Source organism: Aplidium turbinatum, chromosome 18, assembly GCF_918807975.1.
Source record: "Aplidium turbinatum chromosome 18, kaAplTurb1.1, whole genome shotgun sequence".
NCBI classification, from domain to species: domain Eukaryota; kingdom Metazoa; phylum Chordata; class Ascidiacea; order Aplousobranchia; family Polyclinidae; genus Aplidium; species Aplidium turbinatum.
The window spans coordinates 14,021,265-14,039,273 of NC_137489.1; the positions used below are offsets into that span (position 1 = coordinate 14,021,265).

At 35.6% G+C, this 18,009-nt stretch overlaps 1 protein-coding gene across 1 annotated transcript; it reads left to right on the forward strand.

Moving 5' to 3' along the window:
- Positions 1–2,154: 2,154 nt before the first annotated feature.
- Positions 2,155–13,028, forward strand: LOC145787800 (CDC42 small effector protein 2-A-like). Its single transcript, XM_082599626.1, has 5 exons — positions 2,155–2,270; positions 3,747–3,813; positions 7,230–7,334; positions 7,559–7,659; positions 9,292–13,028. The coding sequence occupies exons 2-4, from the start codon at positions 3,760–3,762 to the stop codon at positions 7,649–7,651; spliced, it is 252 nt and encodes an 83-aa protein (XP_082455752.1). The 5' UTR covers positions 2,155–2,270; positions 3,747–3,759; the 3' UTR covers positions 7,652–7,659; positions 9,292–13,028.
- The last annotated feature ends 4,981 nt before the right edge of the window (positions 13,029–18,009 follow it).

Below are 18,009 nucleotides of genomic sequence, written 5' to 3' on the forward strand. Positions count from 1 at the left end.
AAAACAAACAAACAAACTGACGCAGGCCCGGTCACCGAGATTGACAGAATGAAGTTTCCGATTGTTGAAGTCTTGTTGCCGGAGAATTATTCCATCCATTAGATGCCGCTGAATGGAGAGCAGTCCTTAAAGTGCGTTGCTCAAGCGCACACCCCGAGAGTCGAACCAGCGCCGCTTTTGATCTTGAAGTTTCTTCGTTCCAGAAGTGACGCGCTAACCAATTGAGCTATCGGGACCTTATTATATTCATCGCTACATTTTCCTTAAAATTAGGTCTTTGCACATACTGTACGTCTTAAATTATTATAATTTTTGTCACCTTTTTTTATTTTTACAATATCGTTTCTTCTGCATTCAGATCAGAGCCTGTTCAGACAAAGAAAATAAATTGTTTTGAAATTCGTAAATTCTGGCACTGGCAACACACAAGTAACACCACCTGACGTCATTGCCGAAATATGACGTCACATAACATATAGACGCCCAAAGTGTTACTATCTTTGCCCTGACTGCACCCAGGTCTATTTGGTAGGTCATAGATAATGTTTTTTCTATTTATAAATGAGGTAATAGTTAGTTTTTAACCATCCTAAGAAATGAAAGTACCGTGGTATGATTTTAAGGGAAGTACTGCTGTATATTGTTTTAGTGAGGAAACCTTTTCAGTTTTGTTGATATGAAGGCTTTGCACCTCTTGCTCTTTAATATAAAAAAAAATTGCACACATAATAGTGACAGTTGGTTGTACAGTATTGGATAAAAATTCACCAAGAATAATGCAGTGTGCAAGTAGCCTACTAGTATTACAATTTACACTTCTATCGGTAAGCCTTTCCTAAAATAGATCCTGTAGTCTTAGAGATCAGAAATATAGAAATAAACTGATGATATTGCACTAATATATACAGTCCTGGATATTCTCATCTTATTTTTTTATCACTAGGTAACCAAACCCAATTAATTAGGATTTGTTAGGATTGAGCTGAAGCTTGCAAGTACAAGGGGGCAATCTTTATAATACCGGTAGCTGTAGCCTCAGTCTGTAAAAATAGTTCAGATGTACTTAGTCAACTCATGCATAATTAAAATGGTTGAAGTGACAATGCTTTATTTTTATTTCAAAATTTTATTTTATCTCAAAAAAGCTTGGCTGTGTCAAACTATAAAGTATCAGGGTTGAGAAAATGTTCTGATCTAGTGCAGTTGGTTAGTAGCTTGTCGTCGTCGTGTGAGCCTCTGGGGTTGAAGGTCTATTCTTTTACCACCCCAGTTTCACGATGTTCCTGGTCTATACTGGAAGGCTACTGGAGAGTAACCAGCCTTTGGTTTCATCATCCATGGCATGCAGGCCTTCCACTCCATTAGGTTAGTAGCTGACTTTATGAACAAAGAAATCACAAGATCAAGCAACACTGGTTCAGCTTTTCTGGTATGCTTGAGCAATGCATTTTAAAGACTGCTTTCCATTCAGTAGCACCTAATGAATGGAGTAATTTACAGACAGCAATACTTAATTCCTATGCATGTACTAACAACAACGCATGCTTTTTTCTGTTAAATTTAAAGTAAAGTATACAACAAATGTATTATTACACTCATGCAATTGTAAGATCACTGTCAATCAACTCTGGCAGTGACTTAGATAAAGTTACATTTTTACAACTTTCGCTTATGATGTATCTTCCAAGGCAAAAGCCATCATACTCATTAAGTTTTATGCAAATGTCAAGATTTTTAAAAGTAATTGAGGCCCCAATCAAACAAAAATAGAAAACGTCATATGCGAGTTCCACCACCCTTGTTGGAGATGGATCATCAGTGATGCATGTCAAAGTTGTCTTGGAAGCAGCTGACTCGATGACTGATATAGCCTTTTGCTGCTTCCTGTATGTTGTGGTATCTAGATTGCTATGGTGCTATTTTATTCGCATTGTGTATAATTGTACCATACTATTCTCACGATAGACAAACTAAGAGGTTTCTCTCTCTCTCTCTCTCTTGAGTGGGAGTCAAACTTCCGACTGAATGGAAGTTCTGGGCGTTCTTGAGTTGGAATCGAACCTCCATTGAGATTGTACAACGACATCCAGCATGCCGTTCTTAACCACTCAACCATGTCTCAACAATGAAAGCTGTTGTTTCTTTTGTTGTAGAGTTGACAGGTTTCATAAATTTATAGAATGTGCAATTAATAACCAGCTTGAAACTGCTGTCAAGGCTGAATATTTGCCAACTATTTGAAGAACTTACTGTGCTGTGGAAATAATCAGGTTAGCCATGTTTGTGCTTTATTTTGTGTCCTTGGAACTGAGTAGTATATTATACGTTTTATTTTCATTTTACAAATGTTTTTCATTTTTGTCTACACACAAATCACTGGTGAGTAGTTGGAGTATATATTTTGTAAGATTTGTATTTTTCCCAACCGTTGACTGCCATGCATGGAATCAGTGAATCAATTTGATTTAACCTAGAACTCAATGACAAGACTGATTCTGACAGGTCTAGGTTCAATTACTAGTTGGATCAAAGATTTTTGAAATTGTACTGTGTTGTTGTAGGCTTGTAGCCCCCAGTTGATACTGAGCAAGTGGGAAGTGACAGCAAATTCGAAGGGGGAGCTGTAGCCTACCTGATGATATGAAAACACTTATGTACAATTGTACATCACTCAATTTTAACGACTATAGTCCAGTTTAGGCTTACATGTACAAATGTGGCAAATACTGTACTTGGGCTGAATTGCAAACATAGTAGTACTGTACTTCCTGCTTAAATTAAACTGGTCTAGTGTGAAATTGGGAAACGCTAAGCTATACGTAAGAGGCTCAGTGGTTGTATTGGAAAAGGGTGAAAAGTGTGTGGTTGGCATAGGAAAGTTCCACTACCAAACAATTTGCATTTTGCTTGTTCTGAAGCCTTTTGTGTTCAGCTTCAAGGTATTGGGAGTCATTATCCCATGATCATTGTCAATGTAGGCTATATATAATTCATGTAAGATTCAACTTTTGATCATACGGCAACTGATATATTATATATATACAAAATTATACTAGTGTTCTAATTGAATAAATATTGCTCCATGCTAAGCCACCTAGCATGCAATGATACTTAGTGCCTGACTTATTGATAGTCAGTGTAGATTTTATATATTATAAAAATTGTATTAACCACTTGTGGACAGATGACATAGCCTATATATATGGCGTATGCATGAGAAAACTTTTGCAATAAGATGGATGACATATCTTTATATGCATAACTTTTAGCAATTCTTTATTTTAATGTTGGCAAACATTATTATATTGTGCACTGGAAAAACCACCAAACAGAAGAACTATTCAGAAATAAAATTACAGTAAAAATGTTAATTTTTTTCTGAAATTAAGCAGCCTGGCACTGGCAGGCTAAGCGAGATAAAAAAGAAAGCCGTCCACAAGTGGTTAACAATACAATAATATGTATATACAATTAACCGACTTTATCTGCATCTGTTTTGTCCCATGTTTCAATGTTTTGACAAATTCTTTGCTGTGCTGAAAGTTATTACAGTTAAAAACAAACAGAACTTAAGGAATTCTTGTTTTTAAACAACTGACAATAGAAGCACACCAGCTGCAATGCATAGTCATTGAAATCATGTGTAGTACCAGCAGGGATGATAGAATTAGTGAGCTGTGCACTTGTATAACTTGCATTAAAGAAGCTGATTTGTTTGTAAGAAATCATTGTAACTTTATTTTCAGAAGGACTTTTGCAATGGCAGAAATGTGGTTATGCTTTTCCTGTTGCATGTCAAGCAGTGGGTCATCTGTAAGTACACTATTTTTTACACACATTTTCATTGAGTTTCAGTCAATTTTATGTGCCATAACTCTCTAATCTACAACTTAGTAATGAATTACTTGAGTTCACTGTATGTTTGCTCTCTTTTTGACATTGTTTAAGAGTTAGTAATTTGATTCTGTTGATTGAAAATACTAAACAACAGTGGTCCGTCAACCATCATTGTACTGTACCATGTTGTGATTTAAGTTTGTATTTGATCATAATAGATATATATATATAGTTATCTGCTAAGGTAATAAAAGTTTCTAATTGTAGCAAGATAAAAACCTTATTCATGGCATTGTCACAATTACATTGTCACTGATCAATGATCATGCTGAAGTCACCAAGTCACATTGTCACTACACATATTCTCTTCTTTGTTTTGGTTTTGTAGAATTCTTTTGAGCAAGTTTTTAAGCCAATTGTCAAAAAATTTATATAATATTTTCAACAGCTACAAACAATAACATTGATCATTAAATCTAGAGATGCACCGATATATTGGTGATATCAGTCATTTTCGGAGTATTGGTATCCGCTAAATTTGGCTGATATTGTGGCCGATATTAAAAATTTAAAATAAAACGTATTTGCTGCAAACTTTTGCAGCCAACAAAGGTATAGATTTTTTGAAGTATTATCCAACGTCACACTGATGTAGAAAAATAATAACCTGTTTAAATTTTTGTTACCTCACACTCCCATGAGTCTTCTACACATTTTGGCATTATCACATACAGCGATTCTTTCACTTAAACAAAACGTTTTGTTTTCAGCAGTTTTGTGTTGCTCTATTCTTAAATTGTGAAGGAGACTCAATTTCCCCAGCATTTATCGTCTGTGTTTTTTTTTTTTTTATTCTTAACGGAGCATACAGTATATATCACTTGTGAAAGTTTTTTGTCCCTACGAGGTCATGACCCCTAGACAGCAAATCAATCGCTCTTTACATTGATTCAACATTTGTAGAATTTGAGTCAATGTAAAAAAAAATGACTGAATTGCTGTCTAAAACCTAAAATCATCTCAATAATTTATCATTGTGTATAGTTTTCAGATGTTTTCAAATATTAAACTTTTGAATTGCTGAAATTTTTTATAGACTGTCATTTCGATAATTTGACACAAACTAGCAATGCACCAGAAATAGCGAAGAGCAATTACACTAGTCAACATGAGTTTTGTAGTTTGAACTTAACCTACTGATTTAGAGGCATTTTTGATTGCTGAATCTGTAACTTTGTAATTTCATTAATTTTTCAGAAACTACAATTATAATGTCTGTTTCTTTTTGTACCCCAGTCCCCAATCAAGGTGACCTTTTATAACTAGACATTAGTGTTGGGATACAACAATGCAGTTGAGATTGGATTGATTCGATCTTCAAAAGGGATGATGATTGTCTGATATGTCTGATCTGTGTCTGATCTGATACAGACGTTGGCGATCATGATCTTCCAGACTTTTCTGTCATTTGACAATAAAATCGGTAGTTTTGATTGCTGTGTTTGTGGCCCATTGGTTCAAGTGGTTTAAATAACTTAATCTTTGGCGACCTCTACTTCTTTTTTCTTGTATCATGCCCAATAGTGCTAATTTTTCCAAATCTTCATTTTCCAAATCTTCCAGGGTAATTGGGCCTGGTGCCAATGAGATCCTCGGACCCCAAATGAAGACATTTTTAAGAAACATGCATTATATCCAAAGAATATATTGTGGTTTCGTCAATTTCTCAGGCCCTTTGGAAAGATTATGGGCCCCTAAAATCATCCCGGGCCACATTCCAAAAGAATCTTTTGGATCCCCCTGTCAATGCTACTGATTTTATGCAAATAAGGTCAAACTTATCATTCAATTTAATTTATTGCAAACACCAAAACTGTTTCTTTTTGCAACGCTAAATTATCGCCAAAAATATTGTTATCGGCCTAAAACAGTGATATTAGTATCGGTGAAATATTGGTATTGGTACATCTCTAATTAAAACATTCTTTTTTTATGTGGTTTTCAAGGGAGTTATTTAGCTCAAAATTCTGTAAAGTGTATAGCGTTATCAGGTCTCTAAGTTTGCTTATTTTTCGGGCTACCAAGCATGGTCTACCAGAGCTTCTTTCAGGGGCCAAATCTTGCGCTCGGCAGTCAAAACAAAGAATCCGTTAAAATATAGTGTTTTTACGTTTACTCAGAAAAAAAAACAAACAACGCAAACAAGGACCTGAAACATATTTGCAGTTGTATTTAAATGCACTGCTTCCCAAGTATGTGTTCTAGTTTTTATAAGTCGACAGCGAAACACATACTTTGCCTTGTTCGTGAAAAAAGATTACAAATAATAATAATGTTAGTTTTTATATAGCGCTGTATCCATCGCAGAATGCGTCGCTCCACAGCGCTTTACAAAGCAGACAGTGTTGTCAATGCAGCCGTATAGAGGCGCAACTGAGTACATTATTACCCGAATCCACTCCATGGCTCAGTGCCAAGCAGAAATTAGATTCAGTACCATTTTTAAAAAGTCTTCGGTATGACCCGACAAGGTATCGAACCCATGCCTACCGCTTCAGAGGCGGGCGCACTAACCACTAAGCCACCGAAATGCGAATTTTTATAGCTCATCCTAGTGGCAATATATAAATTATGAACAAGAACCTCTCTAAACTTTTGTAAATTGCTTTTACTGGAACATTTAGCCAAAATTTGCACTTGGAACCTGCAAAAAAATTAAGGTGGAAGTTTAATATTTAATAAAAAAAAATTATATTAGTCAAAATGTATGTGGATACCTTGACTATTCTGATAACGTTTACCATGATGTGTTGTACATAAAAATTACAACCACGCAATTTCCTTACTCATTGGTGTGTACAACATTCAGTGCTTTATTAGCCTATGCTATTTTATGTTTTTGCACCTGGTTCACTTTCTATTTTTAACTAAAGCTGAAAGGAAATGGTTAAGGGGGTGTAACATGATATGTCTCACGCAATGACCACCACTGCATTGGCTTGATTGATTTCCACATGATCATTGATCATGCATTCATGCGCTTTCTCAGTGTAGAGTAGACATTTTTTCCATTGGAAAACACTGGATTTAGCCTATAGATGATGAACAATTAAACATATCTCATTTATTTACAATTGAACATTACGCATAAACCATTACATTCATAATCATAGATTATACTTCCTGATGCCGTAGGCTTGATAATAACAGCTTAAAAAATGAGTTGAGTGAATACAAACGTCTGTTCAAATGACATAATATGAAATTCTTGGGAGGAGAGATATTTGAACCAACTGTGGCATACAAAAAAGGAATAAGGAATAAAAAGGAATATATGATAACTGAATTCTCCAACTGCCACCATGTTACAAGCTTGTGTTTGAAACATGCAGAAAAAGAAGCCGAAAAGACCGAAGCTTGATCCAAGTATGATTGGTCCACCTGCGAATTTTCAACATTTAAATCACATTGGTTCTGGGGAATCCGGTGGAGAAGTTGTGAGTGTTTTGGCCAGTAACTTTAACGTCTGCTTGGTTGCTGTTTGATAGTTTTGTACATGGTTTATGATGTTAAATCTTACTACACCATAGATATCTGCTTTTGGGTTGGTTTAATGATCCGAATTTTTCAATTATTACTAGGTTCTCTTCTTTATATTTTCATGATGAACCTAGCTGTAATAAACTTAATTACACTTACAGTGAACATTTTGTCCTCGCAGATTCAGCAAAATATGCAAAGCAAAGGTGGATATGAATTTTCAACTGAAGTTTCAACTGATAGAAATTTAACTGAAGTTAAAGATCTTTCTTAGTGGCAATGGTATGTATAAATGATCATAAACACTTCTATTCATTTTTTCCCATGAACGCCGAATGTAAAATGTATTATATTAACTCAGACAGCAAATCAACCGCTTTTTGTATTGATATATCATCGTCTGCAGACGTTGAGTTAATCTGAAAAGCACTTGATTTGCTGTCTTCGAAGATTGTAAGCATGTGAAAAATCCTGGTGGTTCTTACAATAAGATTTTCATTTCAAAATGCCACTCTATTATGCTAAAGTTCTGTCTTGCTTCTCCGTCATAACCTGTTACCACAGGCGTGCAAGCCATAAATGGTCATTCTTCGCTTCAATGACGTCATATCATTTTACTCAATGTGATATTTGGAACCAAGAAGCGATTGTTAATGAGAAAGCGTGAACACAGACCGGCAAGTGTACGTGTATTGATTGAAAGATGTCATTTTTATTTCCGCATGTCAAACTTTTTCAACATCCAGGTAACGAAGAATCGTTTTTTTTTGTTGCTTTAACGTCAGCAAACGTTAACGGTGTAAAAAAGAAAACGAGCTTTGTTAGGTAGATTGAGGTTGCTTTTCATGTAATGATATTTTGTGCATATTTAGCAACTTATGCTTCAGCAATGTTGCATATTTAACAACAAACTGCATCCACCATTTGGTAATTTTGAATGATGCTCTATGCCTACTCTTTTGATATGAAACGTGAATTCAATTGGATTTTAAATTAAAACTGGAAATTTTCCGTGCAGTTTTATTCCATAGATACTTTCATGAGATCAGGCTACACTATTCTGGAAATTAATTAATCATTGATATAAATCATATGTAAATATAATGAGTTGAATGCCTTTCCGTGTTGACTTCCAACAACCATGAAGTATGACTACGGACGTGAATTGCTCAAAGTTTACTTACCTAGCAACACTGGCCTAATGCAGAGAGGCACTGTAGATCCTGTTATGTGTGACATGCAGGTTCACAGATCACAGCGAAGTGCGGCACAATGTTGTTTTAAAGCTTTAGCATCTTTGGTGAATTCACAAAAGACCTACAATGTACAAAATGCAAATTCTATCAATTTGCTACTATTTAGTGACGTATGTAAAATTCACATGACTTGATCTACAAAGCATCCGTTTTATCATGGTAATCTTCTGTTATTCATAGTCCAAATATCATACTGTGGTGTGGAATTTAGTCATACAATTTCTCCTGCAAGTAAACGTTTAGCTCAGTTTGCCAACAGTTGACAGCTTTAGCTTTCCACAATTTTTAAGCTTTCATCTTGCTTTTGTGCTCACAATCCAAGCCGGCTTGGGTCATTTGATGTTTTAGCCTAGACTGCTAACTTTTCAATCGTAAATCACATAGATCTAAACATTGTTTCAAACTTGATCGCCTGTAGGCTGTTATGGTTTCTTCCAGTGCCAGTGTTTTACAATGCATTGCTTGGCTGAGGCGTTAGAATAAACGTCACGCTTACTTTTGAAAATGCAGAAACGATTTGCGTAATTTTACCAACTGTGGCTAGACGCGTTGGTGTCAATTGCTTCATTAAAAGCACAATAATGCAGCTATTAATAATTTTGTGTTTTTTCTTTTGCCATGTGCATATTTCCGTGGTCAACACTGTTTGTTTTTGCAGGTTTCTTTCATTTTATTATCCAGAATTCTTCCTGACAAATACAGCCACAGACCCGCTATAGCCCATTGTGCAATAGATTCGTTCCGCACTTCAAGCATTGTACAGACTTACCCAATTTGGAGTTTTTTTACGTTGGTTCCATATAACTATACATCAACTGAACTATTTAAAACAACCAATGAGAGTTCTAAGATGATTTCAGCCATATGCTGTTACTCTATCAAAACCAGTCCAGCCAGCGAAATCATTCCAACGTCTCTAAAGTGGAATCAATGTATAAGAACTGATTTGCTGACTGAGTGGTTTGCTCACACGTTCATCTGGACTTGCGGACAGCCTGCCATGTTGTGTTTCCCAAACTATGGCACGCTGCGGCGTACATTTGCTCGCAATGCTGTTGAATTCTACTGTGAAAAATGCTTTATCAGTTACATGCACGCTTTCATTTCAATTCGCGTGTTAAGAATAAGATAAATTTAGTCTTTTATTGTTGAATGGGTAAAGAAGTCGGATCAAAAACCGATTAATTCCTTAAATCCAACGCTTTTTGCTTTCGGTGGTAGTAGTTTTTGAGACTTTTTTCTTTCATAAATCACCATTTTCGATCAAAAAGTGATGTATTTTGCCGCTCAAATCATGTGAGCAAGTTATTGAGCTTCATTAATTTTGCCTTACTATAGCTCGGAAGTGCCTGTTGTACGATTTCTCGTGTTACGAAATGTCATTACGTGGCCTCTCAACACAGCATGTCATGACACAATCTTTCTAAAATATTAACGTAATTACTTTAACAATGCATTCACGTTTTATGGCTGTAACTGCTTCGAGCTTTTGTACAGATTAGTTGGAACGTAGACACGCACAGTTTTTGTGATGTCATTTTGTCAACACGTTCTTCACAGTTTTGCGGGTAACATATGTGTCTTATTTTCTTAACGTTTAGCCCGTTGAAACAAAAAGCTGTTTGTCGACAGACTACTCAATGCATTTGATACAGTAGATGTTTTTCACTTGTTTTGATTCTGACGCGAAGCTCTGGTAACGACAGTTTCCATATTAAAATTGAGTTTTCATCGCAAGCGTTTTTTTTACAAAACAACGTTTTCATTTACGTTTTTCTACATTCAAATAACTCTGCTACCTGAAATTGTGTTTGTAAATTTGTTGTTTTTGTCTTTCAAGCTGACGCCATTATCGCGTTTTGGTCCTCTCCCAAAAATATATAACTTGGTTTTACGGCTGAGGACCTCTCCTTCACTTAAATCTCTGTTCAGGCTTTCCCCTTCAGTGGTCAGTCAACCATAACCTTTTATAAATAAATAAAAATCCAAATTTAATCGGAGACTATTTCGGTGGAAGAATTGTCATCTCAAATCCGTGTTTAAATTGCAATGTATATTTTTTAAGCAATAACCTTACCAGATCAAAGTTTTTGAAAGAAGCTTGTACATACACTCAACAATGCTAGAAATTGCACGATATACAACTTGCTGGATAGAAACTTCAACTCTGCACTGTTACTCCTGGAGTTTTAAATTACAAACCGTAAGTCATTTGGGAGTATTGGATCTTCTTCATATGGATGGGGTACCTGTTTGTGTCATATCAGGAAAACTGTTACTGCCAGTTTAAGTTATGCGAAGCAACTGTGTTGCAGGTAGCTTTGCTTGCACGATATGCTTAAAGTTTATTTTACGTTTTATAGTTCAACTCACACCCAAACAAAGAAGGAAAATGTGTTGACCTTGTCTGTTACCACGCCCAGTAAAGAAGACTCATATTCACTTTGATTGAGATATTTATACCGCTTAGCGCACTGGTAGGCTACGTTTGCTTCGATACTGGAACTTTCTCAAAGCTAACAACAAGAAGCAATCAAAATATTGTCGTCACCATTCCAACATATTTTACTCCACTTATTGCGTTAACGTTTAGCTCGATCCTTTGCTTGATTTTTGTTTTGATTATCCTGGAAAAGTTACTGTTTCGGTTCGGTCAGTCACATCTGAATATGTTGACTTAGGGATTCCATTTTTTGTTACCAAACGTTTGAAACTTGCGCTGTCTGCGTTATAAATAGAAATTGAGGTGAGAAGTTAACCAGCTTTGGCATCACCTTTAAAACTCCAGATCGATTTTTTTCATGTAGTTTTTTACTTACATATTGTATGCTACCACGTGTGATCATGTACAATGGGTTGTTCTGTTGTTTTTTTATGCTCGTGTTTTTCAGCCGTTTAAGGTCATTGTTAACCTATTAGAAACAAATCAATTTGTCGATAGCAGCAGTGTCTTAGCTTCCAGTTATAACATCAAATTTGTTTTTTTGTTTTTGCATTTGAGATATTGTTGTGTGTAACTTTTTTTACTTTTTATGTCATTTATTGAGACCATACATTTACTCAGTGTCGCGCGACATTCAGACAAACCGATGTTTATATCTACACTAGTTTGTTACGTAATGGCGAATTAACCTGCCTTGATTGTCTTAATTCACCAGCTCACACAAACACAATTTTCCACAGTTGATTTGAACTCTTTTACGAAACAACCTTGGATTTTTTCACTCTAAATAACTGTTTTGTTGAAATACTTCATCATAAGACTCAACAACATCGAGAAAATAAACTGTGACCATGATTCAAAAATACTTGAATGTTTTCCAAATATTGAAAAGAATCAACTACACCCCAGCCGACAAATCAGTCCTTTTTCCATTGATTTAACTCAACGCAAAAGAACTAATTTGTGACCAGAATTTTTGTGTGTTTGAGAATGTGAATGCACCGAGTGGTACCTAGACTAAAAAGTTGTCATTTTTATACTTTGGAAGCAAAATGTACTGTCAAGTTTATTTGAATATTTATATGCATAGAAAAACATTTACGTTTTTATAGAAATCGTAAAAGGTAATCTTAAAGATACTACATTGCCAATTGTTTGCGTTTTGCCAAAAACCATGGGCATTGGGCAATGAAATGGAAATGATTTTGTAATTTTCAATCAGAGGCTGTTGAAGTATTACGTAATGTTCTCTGAAGAGGAGTTGTCGTATTGTGACATGGCGTCTTTTCTAGTTCTTAATTGACGAAAGCCATTGCTGTAGATTCTTTATATTTTTTGAAATATTTTCTCATTTTTCGTCCAGTAGTTAGTTTTAGGTTAAATGAAATTATCAAATGAAGTATTTTTCGGACGTGATGCAATTTTCTTCTATTTTTTCCCAATGACGTCATGATGTGGGCTATGTTTCGTGCTTGATCGCCAACACCTAAGTTTCATTTTCTAAGCTATGTTTTGTCTGTGGTGATTAACTTCAGTCCCTAAAGCGAAGCTCCTAGGTCAATGTGGCTGACGGGTTTCTACTATCTATGGTTGTAATGTAAGTTTTTTTGAGATAATAGGAGTGAAAAGGTTGTATATTTTAGTGCATTTTTTTTCGAGATCTTCCTTTTATAACACAACATTGTCCCCAAAGTTACTTATTAACTTATGTTTTTGTAAATGTGTTTGCTTGTGGAATTGTCGAACATTGTTTCTGGCTTCAAAGAAGATAACTGCGAAGTAAATTTTAAACTACTCACTTTTTATCCGCTTTTTCCGAATAACTTTTCCAGGACCTACAGAGCAGCTACTTCGTTTTACTTGTACAATTTCAACATGTGTTAATGTTATAAAGTCTGCGCCTAGTTATTCAAGAATCCGCTGTTTTTGTTTCGCAATTATAAACAATATCTTTAAAATGATGTGGTTGTGATCGTTTGCAAGTAAAATCTTCTGAATGTTAGAAAAATTCCTTAAAAATGGAAAGTTTTTCTTAAAATTGTGTTGCTAAAGCGTGCACTCCGTAGCAGCGCTGCTTAATCTTGTGATTTCTTTGTGCATAAAGTCGGGCGTTTAACCAACTGAGCTGTCAGGGCTTAACAAAGATGTCTTTTCTAGTTTATAATTAGACCATCTACAAACTATTGCCGTGGTTCTCAAGTAAAAGCCACTTGTCTCACCAAGAGAGGAACTTTGAATTTTCCCCGTGGAGCGAGAAATGCCTTGATTTAGCATACGGTACTAGCCTGCTATTAATTTTTTTGATCCTGTCATCTACTGTCGCCTATTAGGCTTTTTCTCGAGGAGTATTTGTTGAAAACGATGAGATTGACTTGCAATAAACGCAACGTGGGCTATTTGATAAACTGGAAACGTTTGGTGATACCTCGTTAGCTCAGCGGTTACGCGCCCGGCACAAGATCACGCGCCGCTGGTTCGACTCTCGGAGTGTGTGCTTGAGCAACGCATTTCAGGACTGCTCTCCATTCAGCGGCACCTAGTGAATGGAATAATTCCGTGGCAACAAGACCAACAATTGGAAAACTTCACTTTGTCAATCTCGGTAACCGGCCCTGCGTCGAAAGCCTCTACAAGTATGCGAAACTACCAGGAATAACCTATTAAGGCTTTGTCAGTCCGAGGATAAAGATTCAAAACCAAACCATACCTATGGTTGGGACTGACATTTACAATTGACACTACACTAAGATGAAGCATTTATCAAATTGGCAAGAAAATGAGGAAGTTAAGGTCAGAAAGCTCATATTGTTCTGGCATTTGTGGTGGAGTTTAAAAACGTTTTGTGTCCGACTCCAATACACGAAAATGATAGCCTACTTATTTGCAGCCGCTGTGGATTGAATCATGAGTACAGTAATGTTGCCTTGTATGGAATATCGCATCAAGTAACAGAGTCAATGGATAGACACGTACTTTTTTGAGTGTTTGTAAATATTTGCTCGAAAATTTTTATTTTATTGGTGTGATGCAACTAATTATTGATCTATTTACGTAAGAAGGTTGATTAATTGCATACATGTTGACAGACGCCACGCCATCGCTCAATAGTTGAAACGCTAATTGTTAAAACATGCAAAAAAGAACTTCCAATCTTCACATTATCAGCTCTTTTTGCTTGTTGACAATGGCAAGTTTCAGTTTCAGCAAAAATTTGCCTAATTCTATCAACAATTTTTGTTGAAAACAAGGATACGTCTGGTTTGCTTTTTTAGCAGACCTGTTGCTTTATAATACTTGGCAAATAAGCAGTTAATTTGAATGGCCGAGTGGTAAAAGCACTGGTACGGCACTCCAAAGAGCGCCGGTTCAACACCGATCAAGACCATGCGGCTGTGTCTTTTGCAAGATACTTAAAGGCATGACTGAACGTGGACACGAAGATTGGCTTCCTATCCACAAAATCCACTTAATCTAAATCTTCAACCACTGGGCGTTAGCCTGGATACGACAAAAGAGCGGTTGAATGGTTTCACAATAAAGATCAATAGAGCTCTTTCTAACATGGGTATGAGATTTATTAGTGGAATAAATGTACTAAATCCACAATTTCAATCACATGGTCTTGAGTAAATCTGCATTAAACCATTTACAGAACAGTGCAGACATTTTTAGCAAGATGCAATTGAAGTTTAATAAATGCTACAGAGGACACAATGTTGCCAATGCAGAAAAAAACATTAAAATGGCTGTGCTTTTTCTTTGGTACTTTATTCAGAACAAAATAAACTGTTTTAAAAGCAACGTTATGTGGGAAAATTACGAATAAAACTTTCATAACATTAACCCGACACAGATACAAAAAGACAGGCAAAGCCTAATGTAAAAGGTTGTTTAAAAAAATACTACTCCTGGCTGGTATTGGTATGTACTCATTTTTAAAACAGTATGACTTACGCAACAATCATATGGTTACAATGACCAATAGGTGCTAACATCTCACATAAGTTCATAACCAATTCTAAAAGCCGAGCACCGAAACATTTCAAAAATTACAAGTCAAAGAATCTGACAGTTTTTTTTCGACAAGATATGTACATTGTAGACTACAGTACATTACGACTCTTTAAAAACTGATAAAGATGTGCCTCCAACTGAAATTACTTAAGCCATTGCTGACGTGATAGATTTTTCGCATTTAGGAAAATTCTAGAAAAAAAGCTTTGAATATTGATAGGGAGCAACAATTGCCGCTAAAAATGGTCAAGCTTTTGTGCATAAAGTGAGAGACAATTCGCTATCAGAAAGCATGCTACTAAGCTGAAGACGAAGTATGATGTACAGTTGTACACTAATTCTGCAGTCTGCATGTTCTCAAAGTTTACCAAGTGTTTATATGGAGTTTTACATCTAAAGCTCCGTTTATCTGTAATTTCATTCAAGTTTACTTGGAGCTTTAACCGAACTGATTTTTAAGCTCGTTACTCAGGGCATTCTCCTTTCAATTTGCGACAATGTCCAGAGCATACAAAAGAAAACAAGGTTCCTACAGATGCAAGTTCCCAAGATAGCTTGACTAAAGCATAAAGACAATTGCTAAGGAAAGCACCATAAGCCATTAACAAACAGAATAAAAGGGGCAAGACAAAAATCAGATGGCCTGATACAACAATGCGATTGTGCGATAAACAAGGCTGGGTTGAAGAAAGCAACGGGTGGATTTGGTAGTCATGGAGAAAACTGAGTCATCGAGTGACTGAAAGTCTGAACCCAGTAAATAGACGAAAAAACACTTTGGGCTGACAAGGCATTTTTTCCCAACTTACCATCTGATAAGTGGGTACAAGCGTCGTTGAACAGGCTGTGAGAAAAAGTTGTAGCATCTTCAAAACAATAGGCTACAGCAGTTCAAACCATTAGCTCCTTTCATGCAATGGTTTATTCCAATATTGCAAAGTTATGAAAATACTCTCTTTAAAAATGGCGAGTTCATACCCTCCATGCCTATTTTTAAATACAATCGAACAGAACTCAGCAAAAAACTTAAAGATGTAGAAATGCATGCTCGACAGCAACCTGTTTAGCAGCAAGAAAATAATGACACAATTAGTGAATCATAAAAAGCAGTTCCAATGCAGCAATGAAGGATTTTGATGAGTCTGATGTACAACTCTTCAAAGCAAGTGAACAAGATGACAGCGGCAAAGTTGTAGAGGACGTCCTAAAATGCATCAGAAGAGTTGACACAGAACTATTACACAAAAGAAGGATGTGATACCAAGAATAACATCAAAACAAGGATTTTAAAAACTGCCAGGCAAGATAATAACTTCGGAAAGCAAGATGTTGATGACTTGTTGACATAGGTCAACAAAATGATGTTAACATGATTACTAATTAGTCACATAACATGTCATGTGACATTCAGTAAACAGAGCAGTATTTTAAACTTATGAATATTTCAAGTGTGCAGTGGAACAAAATACATTTAGAATGATGTAATTAAATCAAATATTGTAATAACTATATTTGATTTAATTCGCTCTGCTTTGCTTTTTTGCTTAGCATTGAGCACTTTTTGTAGTATTAATAGTTTTCATTGTTTTAGAATGATGTATATATGTATTTTTCGGATCTCAACTCGCATCATTTTGAAATTTAATTTAGCTGCACAAGCAATACTTCTGTCCAGCACATGTTCAATAACAGGCAGAATAAATAACCTAATCAAGGGTCGCATCAATCAGGTCTCATATCATTCGTGTCTTGTGGAATAGGGATCGCGTCATTTGTACTTGCGGCATTAGGTCGTGTACCAAAACTGCAACACAATAGCAGTAAAATTGCCCAATATATGACTACACTACTTTGCTAATTGATTGGCAAACATTTTTCAAGGCAGCGGTCATAAAATAATAACACAAGCCAACACACTTTTTGTGTCAGCATAGTAAATGTCATTCTAGGGTATATTTTGGGTGCTGAATTCAAAAATTACATCAGATTTTTTGTATCACATCAGGATTTTATGATATCTGGGTGCTGTTTTGGTAAAAATGGGTAAAATCGACTCCTGATCTGTATTGGTAGACTATGGCGTTTCATGGAATTTGAACGCTTTTTTGTCAACAAGGTCTGTGATAAAGTCTAAATTCATCACGATAAAGTCTAAAGTCTACACAAGAGATACAAACATAATATTAATGAAAACATTGAGGTATTTCAAGACCTGTTTTATTTTATTTTTTATTGAAGTGTGGTAACTTGAACCCAATTCTTCAAAGTTTATCTGCTAACACTAAACGTTCAACGTCATTTCTTTTACAAGAGTAGGCTACATTGTTATTTTTTTCGTGTTAAGAAGAAGGTTTGATGGCTGTGCAAATCCCCAATACATATTTTAAACCTTTTGGTTTTGCCATCTTTTCCTTTTGTTGGTGCTACAGTTGTGTGTTTGTAATGTCATTCGTTATTATGTTTGCGCCAGCAAAGAAAAATTAAATTGAAGAAGTTGAATAGAATAGACACATAAAAATAGGTTCAATTCTACAGAAAAAAGAAAATTCACATGCACATTTGGGAAACGTTACTCTGGACAAACTTTCGCTTGCATGATTTTTGTGAATGTTTTGAGTGGATTTAAGATTTCCATTAATCTATCGTCTTAGGTTTTCCACACAAGCTTTACATGCAGCATGTGTGGAGCCCATGATTTGTCCTGATCACCCAGGCGAATTTTAAAGTATGTATATAAGATATGCTTGTTTCACAAAACTTATTATGGTTTGCCTTTGGTTAGGAACAGTAGCCTATAACTGCTACATATGTAACAAAGAACATCAGGGTCATTTTCACACTTTTTTGAAGATGTCATTATGCTACTTATTCACACCACAAACAGAATTAACACCTTGCTAGTATGAAAAAATCTGAATA

Excerpts from the sequence above, each read along its gene's own strand:
- LOC145787800 (XM_082599626.1), top strand. The coding sequence starts at position 3,760 with ATGGCAGAAATGTGGTTATGCTTTTCCTGTTGCATGTCAAGCAGTGGG. Across the intron at positions 3,814-7,229 it reads TGTCAAGCAGTGGGTCATCT|AAAAAGAAGCCGAAAAGACC; the intron begins GTAAGTACACTA and ends TGAAACATGCAG. Across the intron at positions 7,335-7,558 it reads GGGAATCCGGTGGAGAAGTT|ATTCAGCAAAATATGCAAAG; the intron begins GTGAGTGTTTTG and ends TTGTCCTCGCAG.